Source organism: Microtus oregoni, unplaced genomic scaffold (assembly GCF_018167655.1).
Source record: "Microtus oregoni isolate MIOR12 unplaced genomic scaffold, Mior012 000025F_ref0000491, whole genome shotgun sequence".
Lineage (NCBI taxonomy): Eukaryota > Metazoa > Chordata > Mammalia > Rodentia > Cricetidae > Microtus > Microtus oregoni.
The window spans coordinates 35035083-35060609 of NW_024543084.1; the positions used below are offsets into that span (position 1 = coordinate 35035083).

The following is a 25527-nucleotide window of genomic DNA, read 5'->3' on the forward strand; positions in this document are numbered from 1 at the left end:
TAGCACTTGGAAGGTAGAGGCAGAGGAACAGGAACTCAAAATCATCCCCAGCTATCTTGTGTGTTCAACACTATTCCAGACTACATAGCACCTTATCTGAAGAAACTCACATAATGAAACCAAAAGGATACACAGAGTAAGCTAGTAATACAATCAGGAAAATTAATATGCTCACTATATTAAATATTATATGTATTTCCTTGTAGGTTTCTGGGGGGGGGGTGGTTGAGTTTGCCTAAATTTTTTTCTTTTCCCAAATCACCAGTGTATATTATGTAATATATGATTAGTGTTAGCCCTCAGACTACAGTAGCCTCATCAAGTACATCAAATGCAAACCTATTATCTTTCATATATTTATCTTCCATGTGTATACCCTTTGATCTACATTTCCCCATCCCCACCACTGTTTCCTTAATAACTTCTTATTTACTTTGCTCTACTTCTATGTATTTTTTTAGACTGTGCATGTAATGGCATCACACAGTATTTTTCTTTCTGTGACTAGCTTTTGTCATTTCGCATAATGGTATATTTCACCTGTTCTGTTTTCTTGTGCAGGAAACTGAGTGCATAACTTCACACATACTAGGACACTCTACCTATGAAGGAGGGATTTCTCCAACCTTAAGTGTGACTCTTTTTCTATTTAATTATGGAACCCAAACTCCCCCATATTAATATGGAATCAGCCTTTAACCCCACCGAGTATCTTGATTTCTACAGTTTTTATTATTTTTCTCATCTATAATTTTACATTTAATCTCTCTCAAATGTTTTGAAATTATAGTCAGGGAGTACATAAAAATTGTGATGATTATAAAGACAGAATTTATCAGTTCTAAGTCCACAACTGATGTGAGATTCCCCTCTGTATGCTGTGAATACCATGGGCTAATAAAGACGCTATTTTGGCCAGTGATATGGTAGAATTGAACTAGGCAGGGAAAACTAAACTGAATGCTGAGAGAAAGAAGGCAGAGTCAGGCTACACCATGTAACTGCCAGAGGGGAAAGACATGAGCTATGAGTTCGAACCTTGTTCATAGGCCACAAACTTCATGGTAATATAACATAATAGAAATAGGATAATCAAAGATACGAGAGCTACCTAAGAATTACGCTTAAGTAATTGGCCAAGCAGTGATTTAAATAATATAGTTTCTGTGTGATTATGTTGGGAGTCTGGGCAGCTGGGAAATAAACAGTCAGCCTCTTACAACAGATTGACACCCAATATTATAGCCTTCTTCTGTCTTTGATGGAGTTGAAGAATAGATAGTTATAGTTATAATTTTCCTTAGTTATGATAAACGATAAAGTAGATATAAATATTGTAACTATAATTCTTGGTTAATACCTATCTTGTTATATGTAATTTTACTATGTTAAAATTAAAACCTTTCTATTTAAATAGAAAAATGGAACTGATATGAGAAGTCCTTCTATTCAGGAGCTGTTTTTGTTTGTTTTGGTTTTTGCTTTTTTAATATTTATTTATTTATTATGTAGACAATATTCAGCCTGTGTGTATGCCTGCAGGCCAGATGAGGGTACCAGACCACATTACAGATGGTTGTGAGCCACCATGTGGTTGCTGGGAATTGAACTCAGGACCTTTGGAAGAGCAGGTAGTGCTCTTAACCTCTGAGCCATCTCTGCAACTCATATGAGCTGTTTTTATTGGTTAATAAAGAAGTTGCTTTCAGCCAATGGCGTAAAGAACCTAACCAGGCTGGAAGAGATATATATAGAAAGAGAGAGTAGGCAGAGTCAGAGAGAAGCCATGGAGCCCCGTCAGAGACAGATGGTGGACTGAACTTTACCCTGTAAGTCACAGCGACAAGGAAATACAAAGATTAATGGAAATGGGTAGTTTAGGATATAAGAGTTAGCTAGAAATATGCTTAAGCTATTGACCAAACAGTATTGTAAATAATATGGTTTCTGTGTGATTATTTTGGGTCTAAGCAGCCGGAAACAAATGAACAGCTTCTGCCTACACACAGCTCATTGTGTTCTTAGTTATTCCTCAGCTCTTCTGTGAATTCTATCAGCATCCATCTTTGACACATAATCCTATAAAATTGTTTATGATTTCTTCCTTATAATAATTTGCCAGATCTTTCTGATCACTCTCATTTACTGGATTAGAGAGGCCTTGTGGCCTAACAATTTAAACTCCAAATTCTCAAGAGTGATTTATTATGCTGCAGAAACAGTGTGACTTCTTTGTTATTTCTGTTCACTGAAAGGCAGGTCTGGGAGGAGCTAACCTGTGAGGTTTGCTCCTATGGACCTTGGCTTTCTGAAGACTGTCAGTTCTACCACCTCCTGGCTCTGGCCTCTTCTCCCGTGTCTGTCACCAGAGACATTCTGTACATTTGCAGCACAGAGAAAGCAAATGAATTGATTTGGGCAAAGACTTTCTAAGGTGGATGCTGGCTCCTTTTTATTCTTTAGCATCGCTTACTCTTCCCAACACAAGTCTACTGTTTACTTTGTTTCTATACAACACAGATGCTGAATATGTTACCACACTAATCTCTATGCTGGTGTAGATGGGTCTCAGCCTCTCTAGTTATTTTATAGGATTCCCTCATTCTATTTTTTTGGAGAAGAGTCCTCATGATGTAATAGAATATTGAAAATTTTATTTGACAGAGGTCACATTGGTAGAAAGAGAATTCATTCGCATATGGTTTGACCTTTTAAAGTGGCAACATTAATTACAAACAACATATAAATTTTCAATATCAGTCAAAGCACACCACCACAAGGACATGACAACTATTCGAACACACAAATGCTAGAAAATGATTTCTACTTGGAGTTCCAAAGAAGTTTTTTTCTTCCTCAATTTAAGTTAGGAATCAGTTACCTTTGACTGGTGATGCTGTATTTTTAAGAAAATGGCATTCTGTTGTTCTCAAAGGAAATGCATTTCCCACTTCTAAGTTTTCCACCAACTTTGACACTGTGTCCCAGAGATGTACATATTCCTTTTGGATAGCATCTCCTATATTCAAATCCAGGCCTGGATCACAATTAAAATTACACTAAATTAAATTAAAATTAATTAAATTTAATTAAAATTTAGAAGCACTGACACATGCTTAAAAGCAGATAACATCATTAAGTCACTAGACTCTGAAATATGAGGCTAACAGTGGAATTTTCAGTGAGCTTCCCACTGAATCTAAATGAAAAGGAGCACAGCTGTAGACAACGTATGGCACATATTAAAACTGATCTTGTCTTTCTGCATGACAACTTAATATGTAAAAGTAATGTCTTAACTAATTATAACCAACAGCAGAGATTTAATTATTTTTAAGATGATAAAAATATTATACCATATATAGTTTTGTAACCAATAACACTGAATAAAACTAAAATAAAAAATTAGCAAAGAATGATTATTTTCAAAGTAGCTAATTTATTCCAATTCCTAATATATGACAGGACAAAATCTTGATGTCAAAGACATTTCTATACTACTCACTGAAGCACATTTCTCTATAAAAACACAAGGAAAATATTCTAACCAAAAACGAATTACATAAGAAAGTATAGAGATTATCTCTTAGAAAAACTTAAAATCTCTAAATATCTAATAAAGTGAAATGTTTTTTTTCATGAGTGATTTCATAAATAAGCATTACATGCCATGCATGAAAACAAACTGTCATAAACTGTCAAACACATGAACACACGCTTTTAACAAAATAATTATTGAGTAATAATAAACTGAAAATTATTTTTGAATTGTTATATTCATTTTTATTGCCACAAATAAAAATTATAAACAAAGACTGAGATATTGGAAAATAATTACTATTTATACAATAGACATTTAGGAAAGGTTTTAAAGCTTGAAATTCTTCAAGAGCTTTCTCTCTAAAGGAAGGTGATCTGTATTAGATAGAAATCTGATACCTTCTGCATTTTCTCGCTAAAGGAATGTGATGTGTATTATATAATAAGCTGATATTTGCTTCATTTTCTGTCTAAAGGAAAGTGATATGTATTATATAGTAAGCTGATACCTTCTGTGTTTTCATTTTCATAGTAAAAAGCAAGATTCTTCAACAAAGGCACATCACGTAAATCAGAAAGGTGAAGTAAATCCAAACTCCAAAATTCAAACATGTGCACATTACTTAAGATGAAATACTCGCACCACTGTTTCTGGAAATCAAAAAAGAAGTTGTTGGTAGCTTACATGTCCACAGTAATATGTAGAATGACTCCATATGCATCTCTAATGCAAATGAACGGCAAATGAGAAGACTGTCCAAATTCTCATTAGTACGTTAATACACTTAGGTTGAATAAGGATTATGTTATTCCTTAAAAATTGAAGCATTATATAAAACGAAAACTGACTCAAAAATGAATTTAAACTGCATGTAATCCAAGAACATGGGAGGCTAAGGCAGGAGGATGCCTGCAAGATTAAGGTCAGTCTATGTTACACAGTCTCTGACCAAGCTGGGTTACACAGTTATATCTTGTTTCAAAAACAAAAACAAAATCCATCAACTTAAGGCTGCACCATGATATTCCATCATAACACAGACAGAATGTCTGCACAAACATCACTTACATCTGGTCACAGTAGACACGAGTCTTCCTCAATGGTATGGTTACAGAGTTAAAGTGAGAGGCTACCAAGTAAGGTCCTTCATTCTCTCTGCCTTAGCATTAAAACTTAATGCTTCCCAACATAAAGAGGAGAATGAACCTACTGTTTCTGAACAGCTAAAATTATCAGGTACATCCTGCCAAGCCATTTTAGAACATTGCCAAATATTTCAAGATTTTTTTTATATGTCTTCTAACTGAAAGCTCTTCCTTGTGTATTAAAAAATGTGAAAAATTCTTCACTGCTAACAGTTGTGCAAGGAAGGCTTCCATTCAAGTCCGTATCACACCTGCTGCATTCACGCCAGCTCCCATTTATGGACCAGACTTAAGCTACATAAAGGTGACACAATAATTTGATATAACTGAGAAATAAATTAATAATAAAAGTCAAAGCACATTACTTGTGCCACAATGTTTATTTTAATTTCAGATACCAATAGATTTAATATATTACCCTTAAATGACCCATATTAAAGCATTTAAATAAAAATGGGATTGAGAATTGGAGTCTTTCTCTCTTTCACACAGAGCCTGCTCCCCTTAGGCTCTAACTAAACACCTAGAGGAATGTCCTCCTATGAGGTTTAGGATAAAGAATTTTCTCTCAAGAATCAATAGAACCTACATAGAACTGCCTTTACCACGTCTAGTATTTACCACACCACAGAACTCTTCAAAAATTCCATTACAGCAGCTATGAATGTTCACCAGTGCAGATATTCAATACATCCTGATGCTCCTTTGTATGGATATGGGCATGGTGTGGGTGTGTGCCGGTGTGCAGAGGCCACAGAATGACTTCAGGAGTCTTTCCCTGGTAAATCCCACTTTATAAATGTGACAGGGTTTCTCATGGCCTAGAACTTGACCAAGTAGGCTACATGATCAGCAAGTGATCTTTCCATTTAGCTATCTTATGAATTACAAGTGAGCATCACCACACTTGATTTGATTTCACACATGGTTCTACATTGGAGATCAAAGTTAGGTTCTCAGACTTCCAAGGCACGTGCTTTACCAACTGAATCATCACTCATGTGCCCTATTCCTAAACTACAGTTCCCAACCCCAGGTCACATTATGCCAATATAGTAAATGTAATGCAAGCATCATTGAGTAAAATTATTGTAACTTAATCACCACTTCAGTCACAGTCAAATCAATACACTCCATAAATTTCCTTTTCATCTCCCATGCTGGACTTTGAGACAGGGGCATTTATGCAAATGTTACTCCTCATTGAGTATGAAAGGTACACCCTCCATGCAGCTGTGCTGCCTCCAGGTAGACTTAAGTCACTCTTCAGAAGGCTACTGTAGAAGTATACTCAGAGTATAGTGTAGAGCGCTCAAAAGCTCTTCCTTAGTCTCTAACACCATCAACAAGAAGGTGGCTAAATAGTCCCCTAATCTCCCCAAATACAGTTTCGTATCTACACTGTGTGGTCTATTTTCAAGTCAAAAACAGGATTTTAAAAAAAAATAGAAGCAGAAGAAGAAGAAGAAGAAGAAGAAGAAGAAGAAGAAGAAGAAGAAGAGCCATTTGCTTACTTAAAACCATTTAGTAGGCACTCAGTGAACTTGTGATGAACTGATCTACCCTGACTTACCCTGATTTGTCTTTCATTAACTACATCAGCTTTGTCACTAACCCTATACTTTTTTGTCCTTGATATAATGAGTGGACCCTAGTCCCTTGGCCATGCTATCTTTTAGGACAATCACATACAATGCTTCTTCTCACTAAATCTGATTTCTATCCTGCTAACACCTACTTATCCTTCAGGTCTTGGGTCATACAACTTCTTAAGAGATCTTTTCACTATTGACTTCAAAAGTACCCTAGTTCTTCTTTCACGATAAATGTTAACATTCAGTCTGTGTCTTTTCTATAAGAAGTAACTGAAAGAGCTAGGGTGGAATGATGAAGGGTGTTCATCTCACTCCGTCTCTGTGCTGGAAGAGCACATTCCTAACTTCATTGAGCATAAGACACTTTTCTTGACTGTTTATCCCAGGATCCTAAAAGAAAGTATACATGGCTAACATATATATATAAACATATATATGCAAATATATAATATTTATTTATGGAAATATATACTGCATATATATGAAGATGCAGTTAGTAGTCATTAAAGATGATATCATCCAATATTGGAAAGAAAGTAGAAAAATGTGAAAAGAAAAAATTGTATATGGATACTTTCCATGTTATGAATACAGAAATATCTGTTCATTTAAAATGAAGAGAATAAACTGGATTGCTAACAGAGTCTAGCACTGATTTGCACAGAAGACTCAGGATACATTTTTGCTTTTTGTTTTCCTAAGGTCTCCAAAAACTCTGTATCCATAATCTATAATGAGAAAAAATAATAAAGCCTTGCATCCATTTCTTCAGCTCTTTCTCAACGCAGAAGGTGTTGGTCACCAAGAACATCCTCGTTAAAATGACACAAATCCTGACACTGATAAGAATTTTAAAAAAGAAAATTTCAAAAAGTTCCTTTTTGGCTTGGATGCAAGTTATGATGGTTGTTATTAATAACAATCATATTACTTAATATGATTGTTAAAACTAGTCAAGTGACTGATTTAAGCAAGCCGATCTTTGAAGACTCCAAAATTTAACACCACTCTTATAAACCTGTTTTAAAGGTTAACATGGTTTTTAATGTATCAAGTAGTTAAAACAAAAGTATAAGAAAGGTAAGTATATTTACCATTTTAAAGACAGTTTTGAGGTCCTTAATCCAAACAGAAGTGATGAATCTTGAGCAGGCTCTCTGGGAAAGAGGTAGGTGGAGTTGGAAAACCACACTGAGGCAATGGAGCTTACAGAAGTCTTCCACGTCCTTCAGGGTTAAACAACTACCTTGTTCCTGTAGAAAGTAAAGAAGGTGAGTAGAGAACAGCAGGCTGGGAGACTATACACTCAATCTGCAGAAGCCCGAACTTTGTAGCTAAGCTCTCTATGTGGGAATTCCACATTTAGACATTCTCCGTTTCTGAGACAGTACATAACCAGAAACTAGGCTGGTTTTAAACACGTTTAAGATGGGGGAAAAGAAGCTTCTAGCTTTGCAGAAGTGGTGTAAGGTATGGTTCAATATTTTCAGGGACTCCAGGTTTAAACTAATAAACCAGGTGGTGAACGGGAGGTTCCAGAGGACCTTGAGAACATGGAGCTACCTACATGCTATATTCTCTCTTCTGTCTTAACAACCTGCTCTGAAGGCATATTGTGAACGGCCTCCATCAGGAAAACAGAGATTCAAAGTAGCTCAAGGCTGTAACTGCACAATGAGAACAGAGGTAAATAAGTAGATATGCTTAGCATCATGGGGCAGGGACACCATTGCTGTTGGTAAACATTTTGTCTTGTTGGGGGAGCAAGGAGACTTCAATGGGACGCTCCTACGATGCCAGAGAGGGTCCAATGTTTAGAAGTTCCAAAGAGAAATTTTTGACTTACTATCATGATTCAGGGATGAATTAAATTTAGACATATAATCATGTAGAAAGGTTTCATTAAAAATTACATTAAGGAGATACTGCAAAGCAAAATATTAAAACTAGGTTGTTTACTTCTGAAATCTATAAAGTTGATAGGGTTCATCAGCTGAGACTCCATAGTATTAGACTACATACAAAATGGTATGTGCACATGTGTGTATCTTTGTGCCCATGAGAACATATATGCAGAGATGACTTTTTAGTCATAGCTAAATCTCAACTGGCCACCAGATTCTTGACCTTTTCTGCAATAAAGAAACTAAGAACAGTAGTCTCTCCCCAGGCAGTAGGGTACCACTGTGTGAGTCTATCTTTTAAAGTCACTGAGAAATTTGCACAAGACAAACCATAATCCAAACTACATGACTATTTAGCACCTTATTTTAAAGGACTGTTACTCTAACAATGCTTTCCTGAGCATTATGTGAACTGTGCACAGAAAAAGCCCAAAGCACAGTAGCATAGCAGGTTGTTTCTTCCTTTGCCTGTCTGTGGGTGATGAAGCCTACGTATGTCCTATGTGAAGCACCTGTAGGTAACACACTAAGTCATGGAACAGTGTATTCCTTTATGACATGAATTGCAGGGATTCTCCTATTTCTGCTGTTCATATAAACAAGAGAGAACCCAGTGCCACGTGGAGAAATGGTTGGTGAAAACAAAATAGGGAAGTACAATGCATCCCAGTGCAGCAACCACACCTGTCTGTCTTCACACGTCTGCTCGGAGGCTTTCTTCTCTCTCTTCTCTAAGAAGCAGTGGTACATTTCCAAGAAGAGGGAGCATGAAGTGACGCAAAGGGCTCGCCGGATGTCAGAGCCTTCTGGCCAGAGTTGCTTGAGCAGAGACATCTTTTCACAAGCCTGTCCCCGCAGAGAATAATAACACGTCATGACAATTAGAGAACGGTATTTTTTCATAAGCAATTATATAGTAAGAAATGGGTCAATATGAACAGATAGAAACTAGCTATTTCCACTAAAAACATTATGAACACAAATTTTGAGTGGTAAAATTATTTCAAAAAAAATGTGAGAAAACTGTTAACAAATACATGCTTAAAAAGCTGTAAATCAACAAGGAAATTCATTACTTTAAATGCTAATTCTCTAATGAAACTCAAATAATGAGAATATGGAAAAAATGTTTATATTCTTTAGTAATATGAAAATTGTGTTGTTTACTTTGATGATATCAAAGCGTTATTTTTTTCTAGTTTAATACCAGACAGCATCAGAAATCATAGTGTGTCAGTCCTTGGACTCTGCTAATGAAGTTATAAACAGGCAAGGCATATGACAATACATTTAATTGTTATTCAATATATTGATCTAGAGATATAACCTGGAGGAACCATCTAAAATCTGTCCAAAGACATGTGTACTACAGTTTTATCACAGAATTATTTGTAAAAACAAATCTTCAAACAATTTAAATGTTCATTATTCAACAAATACCATATGTCCATAAAATATTATTTGTGAGAATTTTAATGATATCAGAAATTATGAAACAATTTAGAAAAGTAACAGAAAGGGAACACATTTCAACATATTCTCAATACTGTAAAATACATGAATGATGTCACTTAAAGGATATATTCAAAATATGTGAGTCTTGCCTCTGAGTGCTGACATTATAAGTAAGCCAGACATAATAATAAGGAAATGTATTCATAATAATAAGACCATCACATTCTTGAATCTAAATATTATACTTCTATTGATGAAACTTAGAGATGCAGTATTCCCTTGTATTCCCATGTGAACCAAGTTACTGTATTACTCACAAGAAATTTTGTGATCCTAAGACTTTATTTTTTATTATTTGATGATTATGAATATTTGGCCGTATGTATGTATGCAAAGCGTAAAATCTCTTAGTCACTGCGCGAATTTTCCAGCCCCCATCACGTATTTTCTTATAATATATACACATACAATTTTGTGAGTAATTCACATGGTTAGAAGCAACAGATATCATAAAACCAACTTTCTGAAAGTATTGGTTGCTTTTATAGATACTTTGCCCCAAATCTCCTCTTTTGTATCACTTAGAAAAGAAAATAGTATCACTGATAAACAGCAATAGTGAAATGTGTAATGGAAAAATAACACACGCCATCTAGAGAATATATAAAGTTTCCTGTCATAATTGGTGACATCTCAAAACTTTGCAGGGAACAAAGAGAGATTCTACAACCTTATGAGAAATACAAAGGATTGATACTCTTAAAGAGTAAATTAGAACAATCACAAAAATGCTGAATCTGCCCTAAATATTCAAATGCCATTTTTCAAAGAAATCTTTTAATCTGAAATTTTTAATTTCCTTTAAATTTTTAGATTTAATAATTTTACTCTTTGATGTGAGTGAGTGTATTAGCTCCACATACTATTGTACCACATATGCTTGGTGCCCATTCATGTGAAAAAAGAAACACAAACTGAAATTATATTATTTATTTAAAATCATAGGGCAGCTGAGGAGAGGGAACCTGAAACGGCCCTATCCTATAGCCATGCTGATGAATATCTTGCATGTCACCATAGAACCTTCATCAGGCGATGGATGGAGATAGAGACAGAGACCCACAAAAAAAAATTAAAAAAATCGTAATAAAATCACTAAATATGATAATCTATGGAATAAATTGAAAACTGTTATCTCTATATCAAAATCTATGTCATGAAATGAAAGCGCTATTCAGAGAAAAACAAATGGCACTAAAAAAAGTTTAACATGAAAAGTGAGAAAATCATTAAATGTTCAGTTCAAAAAAAAGATAATAAGAAATAAGAAAATAAAAAGAAAGTAAAACATCAAACAATAGCCTAAAAGAATAAAATTCTGTATATCTTATTAATAATTCTAAACTCAAACTGAAAATAGACAAACATCATTAAACAAATAAAAAGACACTAAGAGACTACAGATGCAAGCCCAGACTACTATACCCAGCAAAACTTTCAATCACCATCGATGGAGAAAACAAAATTTAAACAATACTTATCCACAAATCCAGCTCTATAGAAAGTACTAGAAGGGAAAATATTACCCAAGGAAGCTAACTGAAACCACAAAAACACAGGCAACATATAACCTCACACCAGGAAAACCCAAAGAAAGGAAACACACAAACACTACCAATGGGGGAAAAACAGAAATTAACAATCACTTGTTAATAATATTGTTAATAATCAATATCTCTTAATATCGATGGACTCAGTTCACCTATAAAAAGACACAGACTAAGAGAATGGATATGAAAACTAGATCCATCCTTCTGATGTATGTAAGAAACACACCTCAACCTCAAAGACAGACATTACTTCAAAGTTAATAGTTGGGAAAAGATTTCCAATCAAATGGACATAAGAAATAAGCAGGTGTAGCTATCTGATATATATCAGATATGTTTGTACTATCTGACAAAATAGACTTCAAACTAAAATTAATCAAAAGTGTTCCCCTTCTCCACATCCTCTCAAGCATAAGCTGTCCTCAGTGATTTTGATCTTAGACATTCTGACAGGTATAAGATGGTATCTCAGAGTCATTTTTATTTACATTTCCCTTATAACTAAGGATACTGAACAATTCCTTAAATGTCTTTTGGACATTTGAGATTCTTTTGTTGAGAATTCTCTATTTATATCTGTACCTCATTTTTGAATGGATTATTTGGTATTTCTATGTCTACTGTCTTGAGTTCTTTATATATTTTGGAGATCAGCCCTCTGTCAGAGGAGGGATTGGTGAAAATGTGGGGAAAAACATGAAGACGTATGACCTGAATTTCTGAGAGCTTATTGACACTAGACTGACAGCTGAGGAGCCTTTATGTGACTAAACTAAGATTAGGGTGACTTTTTATAGCCTGGTCTTTTTGTGGAACCCCAGCATTGGGACCAGGATCTTTCCCTGGTGCATGAGATGGCTTTTTGAAGACAATTCCATTTGATGGGATGTTTTGCTTAGCCTTGAAGAAGGGAATTGGGTGGTCATGTTCCTGCCTTAACTGAATGTGCCAGGCCTTGTTGACTCCCCATAGGAGACCTTACCCTGTCTGAGGAGTGTATGGGGGATGTGGGGGAGTGGGATTAGGGGAGGGACAGGGAATGGTAGATGGTAGGTAAACAGAATAAAAATAAATTTAAAAAAATAAATTAATTAATGAGAAGATATGGAGAAGGATATTTAATATTCATCAGAGGAAAAATTCATCAGGATGGAAGTCTCAGTTCTGAATATCTATGTCCCAAATACAAAGGCACATATATTTATAAAAAAAACATTACTAAAGCTTAAAGTGCACATCAAATCCCACACACTAATAGTAGAAGAACTCAATACCCCACTCTCACCAATGGACATGTCTGCCAGACAGAGACTTAATAGAGAAATAAGTGAACTAAAAGATGTTACTCGTCAAATGGACTTAACCGACACTATAGCGTATTTCACACAAACATAGATGAATATATCTTCTTCTCAGTACCTCATGAAACCTTCTCTGAAACTAACCACATACTCAGTCTCAAAGCAAATCTCAACAGATGCAAAACAAAATGGAATAAACTCTGTATCTTATCAGATCACCATGTCACTGTGTCAAGTAAGAAATAAAAAAAGAAATTAAAGATTTTCTAAAACTCAATGAAAATGAAAGTACAACATACCCAAACTTATGGGACACAATGAAAGCAGTGCTAAGAGGAAAGATCACAGCACTAAATGACTACATAAAGAATTTGGAAAAATCTCACACTAGCAACTTAAAACCGCACAGCAGAAAGTTCTAGAGCAAAAAGAAGGAAATGATCCAGAAGGAGTAGATTACGGGAAATAAACAAACTAAAGACTGAAATCAATAAAACAGAAACAAAGAAAACGATACAAAGAATCAATGAAACAAAGTGTTGGTTCTTTGAGAAAATTAACAAGATAGACAAACCCTTATCCAAATTCCTCAAAAGGCAGAAAAAGAATATTCAAATTAAGAAAACCAGAAATGAAAAGAGAGACATAACAACAGATACTAAGGAAATGCAGAAACATATTAGGACATATTTCAAAAACCTATACTCCACAAAATTGAAAATCCTAGAAATGGACAAGTTTCTGGAAGGCACTACTTACGAAAATTAAATCATTACCAGATAAACAACTTAAATAGACCTATAACACCTAAACAAATATAAATAGTCATTAAAATCTCCCAATCAAAAAAATAAAGCTTAGAGTTAGATAGTTTCAGTGCAGAATTCTACCAGAATTTCAAAGAAGAGTTAATACCAATATCCCTCAAATTATTCCATACAAAGAAATAGAAGGAACATTGCCAAACTCCTTTTATGAGACTACAGTTACTCTGACACCCAAACTACACAAAGGCAAAACAAAGAATAGAATTATAGACCAATCTTCCTCATGAACATCATTGCAAAAATACTTAACAGAATACTGGCAAACAGAATCCAAGAAGACATTAAAAAATATCATCCTGGCCGGGCCGTGGTGGCGCACGCCTTTAATCCCAGCACTCGGGAGGTAGAGGCAGGCGGATCTCTGTGAGTTCGAGACCAGCCTGGTCTACAAGAGCTAGTTCCAGGACAGGCTCCAAAACCACAGAGAAACCCTGTCTCGAAAAACCAAAAAAAAAAAAAATATCATCCAACATAGTCTAGTAGGCGTCATCTCTAGATGCAGGGAGGGTTCAACATATGAAAATCTGTTAATGTAATCCCCCATATAAACAAACTGAAAGAAATAAACCTCATGATCATCTCATAAGATGCTGAAAAAGCCTTCAAAAACAACAAAAACCAACACTACTTCATGATAAAGGTCTTAGAGAGATCTAGGACACAATGAACATACCTCAACTTAATAAAGACAATCTACAGTAAACCGACAGGTAGCATCAAACTCAATGGAGAGAAACTCCCAGCGATTCCACTGAAATCAGGAAAAAAGACAAGGCTGTCCCCTCTCTCCATATCCACTCAACATAGTATTCAAAGATGTAGCTAGCATAATAAAACAACAAAAGGAGATCAAAGGGGACAGAAATTGGAAAGGAAGAAGTCAAAATCCCACTATTTGCAGATAATATGATAGTATACACATAGTATACCCCTAAATTTCTACCAGATAACTCCTACAACTGATAAACACCTTCAGCAATGTGAAGAGATACAAAATTAACTGAAAAAAATCAGTAGCCCTCCTATACATAAATAATAAAGGGCTGAAGGAGAAATCAGTGAAGCATCACCCTTTACCATAGCCTCAAATAACATAAAATAGGTTTTGATAACTCTAACCAAACAAGTGAAAGACCTGTATGACAAGACATTAAGTCTGTGAAGAAAGAAATTGAGGAAGATATCAGAAAATGGAAAAACAACCCATGCACTTGGATAGGTAGAATCAGCATAGTAAAAATGGCAGTCTTATCAAAAGCAATATACAGATTCGATGCAATTTTCATCAAAATCCCAACACAATTCTTCACAGACTTCGAAAGAATGATACTCAACTTCATATGGAAAAACAAAACACCCAGGATAGTATAATAAAAAAAAAATCCTCCAGAAGCATCACCATCCCTGAATTTGAAATATACTATAGAGCTGTTGTAACAAAACAGCTTACTATTGGCAAAGTGACTAAAAGAAAATAGTCACGTGGATCAATGGATTTGAATAGGAGACACTGAGATCAATCCATACACCTATGAACACGAGATTTTTGACAAAGAAGCCAAAATTGTAAATGGAAAAAGAAAGCATCTTCAACAAATGGTGCTGGAATGACTAGATGTTGACATGTAGAAGATTGCAAATGGATCCATATGCATTGCAATGCACAAAACTCATGTCCAAATGAATCAAGAACTTCAGCATAAATCCAGTTACATTGATCCTGATAGAAGAGAAAGTGGAAAGCAGCCTTGAAGACATTGACACAGGAGACCCACTTCCTTAATATAACTCCAGTAGCATAGACCGTGAGAGCATCAATCGACAGATGGGACCTCCCGAAACTGAAGATCTTCTGTAAATAACAGGACAAGTTTAGTAAGAACAAATGGTAGCCTACTGAATGGGAAAAGATCTTCACAAACCTCACATCTGACAGAGATCTCCAAAATATATAAAGAACTGAAGAAACTAGATATCAAGATACCAAATAATCCAATTTAAAAAATAGAGTACAGATCTAAACAGAGAATTCTCAACAGAAGAATCTCAAATGGCTGAATGACATTTAAGGTAAAGCTTAGCATCCTGAGTTATAAGGGAAATGAAAATAAAAATGACTCAGATTTCATTTTACACCTGTCAGAATGGCTAAGATCAAAAACATCAATGACAGCTTATGCTGGAGAGGATGTGGAGTAAGGGGAACACTCCTACATTGCTGGTGGGAGTGCAAACTTCTACAAACACGGTAGAAATCAGTATGACAGTTTCTCAGAAATTTGAGAATCAATCTACCTCATGTCCTAGCAATACCACTTTTAAGCATACACCACAAGGGCATTTGCTCAACTATGTTCATAGCAACATTATGCATAACAGACAGAACCTAGAAGCAACCTAGATGCCCCTCAACCAAAGAATGGAAAAAGAAAATGTGATACATTTACACAATGGACTACTACTTAGAGGTAAAAAAACAACGACATCTTTAAATTTGCAGGCAAATGGATGGAATTAGAAAAAAGAAAAAAAACATCCTGAGTGATGTAACCTGTAGGGCACATGGGCAGCTAAGATGGCACAGAAAGGAAGTCAGATGGGCAGACTCTAGGTTGTTTACATTGGACACCAGAATCAGGCAAGACGATGTCAGCACTTAGACAGTAGAGTAAATGCAGGGTGTCTGAGTGCATGATAGGGTGACCTTTAAAGTGATTGACTGGCTCCTTTTCCACAACTTCACCCCTCCACACACACCCCCAACACTTCCACACCTCACCTTTCCCCCAAACCCACCTCCAATGGTCCTTTGCTTTAAAAGATATTTACTGTGCAAAAATAAACAAGTTCCTGCTTGGAAGTCCAAGCTGCTTCTGACTGTCTCCTGGATCCAGGGAAGCTGGGGAATGGGTGAGTGGCACACTTACCTGTCCTCGGACCCAGCTCATCTTTAAAGGGTAGGCTAAGACCCTGCTGAGACCAAAACCCAGAAAGACAACTTTATGTATACTGACTTGTAAGTGGATACCAGATATAAAGCAAAAGATAACCAGCCTGCTACATTCCACAACCACAGGGAAGCTATAACCCTCTTCCCCAAACAGATGGAAACAGATGCAGAGATCCACAACTAACCACTGGGCTGAGCTCCCAGAGTACAAACAAAGTAAGGGAGGAGTTAAAATATGAAAAAAGGATCAAGATCATAATGGGGAAACCCACAGAATCCGCTGACTGTGCTAGTGGGAAATCACTGACTCCGGACTGACAAATGGGGAACCTGCATAGGACTGAACTAGGCTCCCTGAATACAAGTGACAATAGTGTGGCGTGGGCAGTGTATGGGGCTACTGACAGTGGAACGAGGACCTAACTCTAAAGCATGAACTGCCTTTGTGAAGCCCATTCTCTATGGAGAGATACCTTGCTCAGCTTAGGCATGGAGCAGGGTACTTGATCCTGTCTCAATGAGGTGATGGGACAGACTAATTGACTTTCAGGGGAGGCCTTACCCTTTTGATGGGGGTAGGATGGGGGAAGGAAGAAGGGGAAGGAGAGAAGGTAGAGGGAATTGGGATTGGTATGTAAAATAGAAAATAATTAATAAAAACTCACAAATAAATGTAAGACAAGACAAAAACTGAAAATTACATTAGGGTATCAGAGATGCCAACCAAGGCAAAATTCAACAGGAAAAAACAACAAAAGGAACCCAAGACCATATTATCAAAGCAATACACCATGATGGAGTATATGGAGACCAGGAAGGTAGTGTTAGAAAATGTGTCAATGCAATATGAACTAAGGGGAATATAATAGTATTGTGGTATATTTAACCACTGTGTCCATGGTATAAACAATAGAAGAAGCTCGAGGTTGTTTCTTTACATCAGAGCCCATACACATCTGTGTCTTAGTCCTACTTAACAGGGACAAATAGAGACATTTCTTCTCAGACCAGGAATAGGAGAAAGAGGTCTAGTAACTCTCCCACTCTCTGCTGCTACAAGAGGTCTGTTACTATATCCATTAGAACAATGAAATCCTAGAATCTTGCTGTCTCAAATAAGGTAAAATTCTAAGAGTGATACACATGGTTACTCTGACCTACACACACACACACACACACACACACACACACACACACTTTTAAAATGATAGTTCAACTAAAAGTGGTTTTTTTCAATTTCTATTACCTTTTCCACCATATTATTAAATTTTAAATCTCCAAACAGAGTTGTTAAATTCAGATCTCTATGTTTTTCTAGCCGTCGAATCAGGATTTTGTAAGCCATCATAATCTTCCTCATATTCTGAAAAACAAAATATAATAAATTATCACAAATAAAATTATTATTTCCCAACTGCAAAACTCAGAAATTTAAGAAGCAATCCTATTACAATGAGGCCCTGAGTTTAAATCTACACAGCAGTAATTGAGGATGGTCAGTAGTGTTTGGAAAGTCTTCCAAGGCAATACTTGGATAGCTCTTCTGGCAATATAGCAACCATATTTTAGCAGTTTCACAAAGTTATAAATGCTATTAATTCAGTGTGCTTCTTTATGTCACATTTCAACCAAGCTCCTAAAAGGACACTACAATCTCCTCCCCATAGGCATGTACGGTATTGGAAACAGTCATTGCCAACAGTTCAATGTCATTTCCACTAATCTACAAATGGAGTCATAAGATGGCATTTCATTCTATTTTAAATTCTAAGTAGTCCTCAAAACAGTTAATGCAAAAACACTTCTTTAAAGTAAATTTTATCTAGTAAATTATATTTTTAATTTTTTTTAAAAAGAAAGCAAACTATTTTTTTCATTATACATACCAATCCAAGTTCCCACTCCTTCCCCTCCTCCCATTCCCTTCACATACCCTCCTACTCCACCTCCATCCACTTCTCAGAGAGGGTAAGGCACATTGCTCTGGAGAAGGTCCAAGGCCCTCCCTATTATATCTAGGCTGATCCAAGTTGTCCATATAAAGATAAAAAGTTCCCAAAAAGCCAATACAAGCATTAGGGATAAATCCTGGTACTACTACCAGTGACCCATCAGTCTGCCCCAGCCACGTAACTGTCAAAATTTGCAAGATTTTTCAAAATTCAGATTCAAAAACTGCTATCAACATAATACTATAAACTTCGGCTAGGTATAGTGCCACATGCCTTTAATCCCAGCACCCAAGGGTGCCGAGGAAAGTGTAACTTTGTGAGTTCCAGGCCAGCCTGAGCCACACAGTGAGACCCAGTCTACGAAAAGAAAAAGAACCACAACATAAACTCAATATTTAGTATTTGTCCTGTATATAAAAATAAAGCCCAGGCCTGTTTCTGCTCACAGTTGGCAGTCAGAATTAGGAATAATTTAGTAGTAGGAATCCTAACAAAAGCAAAATAAGCTACCATGTCACGTCATGACAACTATTTTTACATATGCAAATGCGCAATGATGGACATGATGCAATTCTCAAAGAGGGACACACGTTCAAAACCTACTTTGATGAGCTCTGGAATAATATTCATATGCAGAATTCACCTTAACTAGTTAAAAAAATAATCAAACTATATTAATTTATAAAGTCAGTACCCATTCTTTACTCTGGAATTTCAACAAATTAGTTTCTCAAATATACCCATATAGGTAAAATAATACTATCATAAAATTTGAATACTGATTGTCCAAAAAGACTTTGAGTTATTTTCTGAAGTTACTTATGTAAACATAAATGCATCACTTCCTTTTCTTTAACCTGCTCTGGTGTGTTCTCCTTAAATGAAACCACATAATTTATCATTTTACTGGTAGATCTCAGCAAGAGAGACATACCTGTGCCTCTGTTTTCATGTCTTTCTGGCCTTCAATAACTTGATTTCACACACCACACAGTGTTTGAGGACGTAGGGTAGAGGATAACACAGCTTCTCATAAATTCTACATTCTCTTGTACTACTCATTTAGTAGTGTTTTGAAACAGGTTACATAGTCAAGAATCCATTACATATTTAAATATAGACAATTCTTCTGCTTGCCCCATGGGACTTTTGTGAATGATGAATATAAATAATCTATAAATATTAAGAGTTAGTCTATGATGCAAAGTACTTTGCAAATTACTATTTGCTATTGTTAGTTATCATTATTATTAACCTAAATATCATCTTATTAAATCTATAATGATTTATATGTTGAAGGTAGAGTCAAGACAGTTACCTTTTAAAGATTTGTTTCACTTTTAGTTTTGTGTGTATGTATATGTGTGTGTTTGTCTGTTTGTATATATGTAGATATTTAGGTAGGTATCTGCATATAAGGGTGGTATACACAGAGGCCAGAGGTGTCAAATCCCTTTGGAGATGGAGTTATAGGCAGTTATGAACTACTCGACAAGACAGGAATAGCAAGCATTCTTAACCACTGAGCCTTATTTTCTGAATTAATTTAGAAATGTTTATAAAGTTCTAGAACATTGTCCTTTAGATATACATTACCTTCTTGAAAAACAGCTGCTCTGAATATGAGCTTTGCATAAAATATGCATAAAGACGGAGAATGTCAGATTTTTGCCCTGAGAAGAGCACGATGTTGACGTTTGCTGCCCAAGACTGAATGGCTATAAAGTTGAAAAGGTGTGTCTGCTGGTTGTTCAGACCTTCATCAGCAAGAATCAAGAAATATGGGCATCTCTGACCCATGGAAATATGCCACTCTTTTGACAAGCATCCAGAAAATTCAGTCCAAACATCAATGTCAGTATTCTTCTGAAGGTGCATAATCAAAGCAGTTCTCAGTGTAAGAAGTTCAGGGACACTGAAGTATGCATATTCAGCATCCTATAGAGGAGGAGACAAAGCACATTATTTGGAAAGTATCATTTAGTATTTTACTAGTTCAGGCAGGTGACATATCATTAAGGTGACTGAAGGAATATGATGCAACAAGGTTTTTGTTTTGGGGTGCTTTTGTTGTTTGTTGTTTTTCTTTGTTTTGTTTTGTTTTGTTTTGTTTGTATTCTGTCCTCTGGTCAGTAAATTGACCCTGGAATTTTATTGTTACAGAAATGTATGCTGTAAATCACACAAGCCCATAGTACCCAGAGTTCATTACACTTTGCCTCCCTATTTCTAAGCATTCTCTTTCCAACCTCTCCTCAGAAAGACAAAGGACAAAAAAACCTATGACAATAATAAATTGTAACTATTAGTTTTCTGCAATAGCAGCTGAAGGAGAATACATTATTCTAGAGAATAATTCCACACTGCAGTGACATTTCTTCAACAGCAAGAGGTTTTTTTTTTTTCTGTAGACCAAAATCTGTGTAACTAATTGTAAACACAGGGTAGAAAGCTGGATCATTGTACAAAATTCTGCTAGACAGCAATGCTCAGAAACATACAGTAACATACGTTGCAAACTGATTGAAGAAATCCACTCTATATTTCCTAAATACAGCATTAACTGACCTGAATATAAGAATAGGAAGATATGGCAGCAGTAGATATACCTGTATTTCAAATTGTCAAACTTTTATTAATTATACAAAATATGATATTCTTTCCAAGATATTTATAACAGAACATACAATAGCAAAATTAAGTTAATGAGCTCATGTGTGTACTCAAATAATTTGCCTACTGATTTTGAACGCAAAAGTAGTTCTCAGAGTTGGATAAATAGAATTGAGGTCAATGGGGCCACTGTTGAGAATTTCATCAACTTTTGTGACTCTGTCTGTCCAATAAAGTTTTCCATCATTACACATTACAAAGTAATCTAATTGGGTTTATTCCAGAAGACTGCAATGCTAGGTAATTGCTTTTTTCTCCTCTTCCCTTTAAATTTTGTGACATTTAAATGGTTTGCGATTTTTGTTTTGTTTTATATGGTTCATTATTTGTCCTGGAGATTGAACCCACAGCCTTGCACACACTAGGCAAGTCTTCTAACACTAAGTTGCATTTCTAGATTTTTTTCTTTTAAGATCGTTCCAGGTTGGCTGAACTACTCATCAACTCACTGTGTGAGATGCGGATGAACTTCAAACTTTGAACCTCCTTGCCTTAGCCCCCATCTAATTTTCTAAACTTTTAAAAATATATTTTGCTCTGCAGTCACTGGTGAAAATGTTCATAAAATCTTATAAAAATAATTTTAGTTATAGCAAGGGGTGATAGTCCAAACCTGAAATTCTTTCACTTGAAAAGCAGAAGCAAGAGCATCATGAGTTCAAAGCCAGCTTCAGTGACATGATTCCTTGTCTCTAACTCATCATTTAAATGAATTCTTATTTCAGTCTTCAGAAGATACAAAGCTCATGTGGTCTGTGTTACCTTGAAGAAAACTATGGCAAAATGTCCTCCTTTGCTAATGACATCCAGCAGGTAGCGCTCAACCAGGTAGAAGAAGTGGAGACTCTGCCCCGGCTTAAGCGACTTCTCAAATACACACGTGATAAGCAAGGAGTCTCCATCAATCAGAAAAAACTCAGATTCAACAAAATCATTGAATAAACTGGAATAGCTAAAAAAGAAAAGTGTTGGAACAAAGCTCATATGGATGACATAATACCCCCAAACAGTACAGTTGTTATTATCTCTTTGGCATTAACAACTTATTGCATATAATTACATATACTTCTATCATGTATGTAATGTACATTCTCTCTCTCTCTCTCTCTCTCTCTCTCTCTCTCTCTCTCTCACACACACACACACACACACACACACACACACACAGATGCAGGTACACATCAACATTACAGGGTCAAATATCTCTACAGGAAAGGGGAATGTTACACAAGATTTCGAAACTCTTGATTACTGCAAAAATACTTACTTAGCCTTTGGCATATTTTCCAGAATTAATTGGGACATTTTCTCTAAAATCACTGTGTAATGTTCTTCTGATAAGGGAAAGAAGAGAGATTTTTTTAAAATTAGCCTTTTAAGGGGAGCTCACAGTTATTATTTGAGAAATAAGAAATAATAATGCAGTTATTTTAACTGTTTAATCTATAAGCATATATTTTATAATGCTATGAATATCTTTGAATTGAAATTTACCCATTCTTGCTGCTATCTGTGCCTTCAATTTGAATTGGGAAATATTAAAAATGCAATTATTCTTTATTGTGTCTTCTCTAAATGGTCATTATTTATAACAGCAAATCTGCAAAGAAAGAAAAAAACTGATTAACTTTCCTGTTAGCAGAAATGTGCTGAATATTGAGTAGCAGGGACACAAGAATGAGTACAATCAACATGTGGTCTGTTCTCAGGGAATAAAAGTCAAGAAGTCAACAATTAATCGTATCATTGCATATATAATAGAAAATCATTAATTCCAGCAAGTCAAAAAAAGGATACATTCCATAAAGAAGCAATGACCAAGGAAAGTTCTAAAGGATTAAACAAAAAGAGGGAAGGTGAGGGTCCAGACAGAGACGAGCAGCACATCATCTCACGTAACATGCAATGGCCTGTGTGGTATGAATGATGGAGGCAGAACCAGGTTCCTTCAGGAACCAGGAGGCTGGAGTGGAGAGTGGGAGAAAGTGTTTGATGCTGAGAGAGGGTGTGAGAAGCATGCGGGTCCCTCAAGCATGTGGCATATTTAGCCACTAAGGATATTTAGGAGATGTGACGGCTTTGCATCTTGGAAAGATTACTCCAGCACTGTATATCAGTGGGAGTCAAGTTCTTGACAGCAGAGAGAGAGAAAGCTGTGACTGAGCAAAGCAATGGTGGCAACTTGATAAAATTACAGTCTAATACAAGTTTGAGGTGCGAAGTCTGGAAAGGCGTGAGTTTATTTGATGGATGTTAAAGGTAAGTATGACATCATTTGACAATAAACACAATGTGGACAGAGAAGAGCAGAGGAGTGGGCTGTCAAGGGAGACTATTAGGATTCTAATTCAGAGATGACAGATGTTTGCACTGTAAAAGTGCTTGTTATGAAAACATGAAAAACAAATCTCCAGCACCCATGTAAAAACCCAGACCTGGCTTCATTATTTCTACAATTAGCATTAGGGAATGGAGACAGGCAGCCACCAGGAGCCCACTGACTAGTGAGTCTAGGCAAAATAGCAGACTCCTAGTTTAATGGTAGATCCTGTCTCAAGGAAATAAAAAAATAAAAAGAGTCCAACAGCAGCAAACACTCCATAGCTTCCTTGGTCCTCCAAATGAATGTACAATGGCACATAGATACACTCATGCAAAAGCATGCATTACACATGCAATCACTCACACACACACAATTTGCAATTCATGTCACACAGTAGATTATTAGGCCATTCTCTGATGTCAGAATCTTGGAATAAAACCACAAGTCAAGCAAAGGTCATGAACTCTTGTGTGGTTCACCTAAATTTGACTTGTTTTGCAACTTACCATAGGCCATGTAATGTAGATTCTTAAATATGGAAGGCTAGAAGTCAAATGCAAGGTCTCAACCATATCGGAATAGATATGTCATTTACTTATTAATTATAAAAAGTAGTCACTTGAACAAAAACTTTGCTTGGACATAAAGAGAAAGCAGCATCATGAATGTGATATGAATGTAACTAAATATTAATTTTGAGGATTACTAATAATAAATTGCAGGAAAGAGGAGACTGCAAAGATGACCTAGAAAGAAATATTTCAGAGTCATAGTCAAATGATCAGATATCTGTTGTAGAAAATATCTATTTCTGCTAATAAGTAGATTGTATGATGTAAATAGATAGACAGAGAGCTACATAAATACACAGATATATAGAAAGAGAGAGATAAGGACCATTAAGTCAGAAGACAGAGATTTCTAACCTATAATATCCAAACAGGAGCATATGGCAGTAAGCCAAACACTGGCACCAAATATTAAAATGCTGAGAACTTGTGTCTGGGAAAATGATTAAATCTGAAGAAAGAAGGGATGGCTGTGGCCCAGGATCCATAAGAATCACTTGGTCAGGAGTGCAAGCGTGGTCTCTTAACTCACTCAGTTATTTGAAGTTTGCAGAGCCTTGTGGAGCATCACTCATCACCACATGCCTTAGCTGCCCACAGTTGTACTCAAGTGTATCCAAAGCAGGTCCTCACTTCCTGGTAGGGATCCAGAGGAAACTAATTCAACCATGATGGCATGGCCTATTGAGTGTGTCAACAGTAGCAGAAAAACTTCCCTAATGGCTTTAAGTACTAGAAGCCAGGGGATAAAAGTTTGAAAGAAAGTGAAAAGTTTCTCTCTCTCTCTCTCTCTCTCTCTCTCTCTCTCTCTCTCTCTCTCTCCACGAGAAGAATATTATCTTGACTTGTGGCCATATGAAAAGAATTGATACTAATTCCTGTGAAAACTCGTTACTTTTCTCCTGCCAAGTCAAAGTGGTTAAAAATTTCTATTCTGACAGTCCCTGTACCCCTGTTCTCGTTTTGGACAATTTTCCCTTAAGACATTGCTGATTGACCATCTGATAGCTTCATTCCCATTATCCATGATACTGCGATGACATCAGTCCTGATTCGTTTGACTTAATACCACTTTGGCAGTAGGGGGAAGATTCTGACAAATGCTGAGAAGTCACTACCAACAAAATCCCTTTTCTGTTTTTCATTTTTTTGTTTATTTTTTTTTTAGTTGTTGAAAAAAATTCCGCCTCCTCCCCGTTTCCCATTTCCCTCCCCCTCCTCCCACACATCGCCCCCTCCCTCCACTCCCCTCCCCCTCTCCCCAGGCCTCTCCCCCTCCCCTCACTTCAATCCCTCTCCCTCTTGAGACTGAGAGCAGTCCAAATTCCCTGCCCTGAGGGAAGTCCAAGGTCTTACAACTTCTATCCAAGTCCAGGAAGGTGAGCATCCAAACAGGCTAGGCTCCCACAAAGCCAGTTCATGTATTAGGATCTAAACCTAGTGCCATTGTCCTTGGCTTCTCATCAGCCTTCATTGTCTGCCATGTTCAGAGAGTCGGTTTCATCCCATGTTTATTCAGTCCCAGTCCCGCTGGCCTTGGTGAGCTCCCAATAGATCAGTTCCACTGTCACAGTGGGTGGGTGCACCCCTTGTGGACCTGACTTCCTTGCTAATGTTCTCCCTCCTTCTGCTCCTCATTTAGACCTTGTTTTTCAAATTATAACAACTAAAAAGCGTGGATG

General features: G+C 36.3%; 1 protein-coding gene and 1 pseudogene across 1 annotated transcript in view; one reads left to right on the top strand and one right to left on the bottom strand.

Annotated features, from left to right (window-relative positions):
* Positions 1-25527, bottom strand: part of LOC121462851 (probable ATP-dependent RNA helicase DDX60) — a 121999-nt gene that overhangs the window by 81845 nt on the left and 14627 nt on the right. The window contains exons 2-10 of the mRNA XM_041674814.1: positions 22448-22553; positions 22221-22287; positions 21716-21905; positions 19877-20218; positions 17575-17691; positions 8870-9031; positions 7376-7534; positions 4050-4191; positions 2882-3037 (exon numbers count right to left, since the gene is read on the bottom strand). Coding sequence (XP_041530748.1) covers positions 2882-3037; positions 4050-4191; positions 7376-7534; positions 8870-9031; positions 17575-17691; positions 19877-20218; positions 21716-21905; positions 22221-22287; positions 22448-22451 — 1339 coding nt within the window. The 5' untranslated portion in view covers positions 22452-22553. The remainder of the gene's footprint in view (positions 1-2881; positions 3038-4049; positions 4192-7375; positions 7535-8869; positions 9032-17574; positions 17692-19876; positions 20219-21715; positions 21906-22220; positions 22288-22447; positions 22554-25527) is intronic.
* Positions 22767-25527, top strand: part of LOC121462567 — a 47475-nt pseudogene continuing 44714 nt past the window's right edge.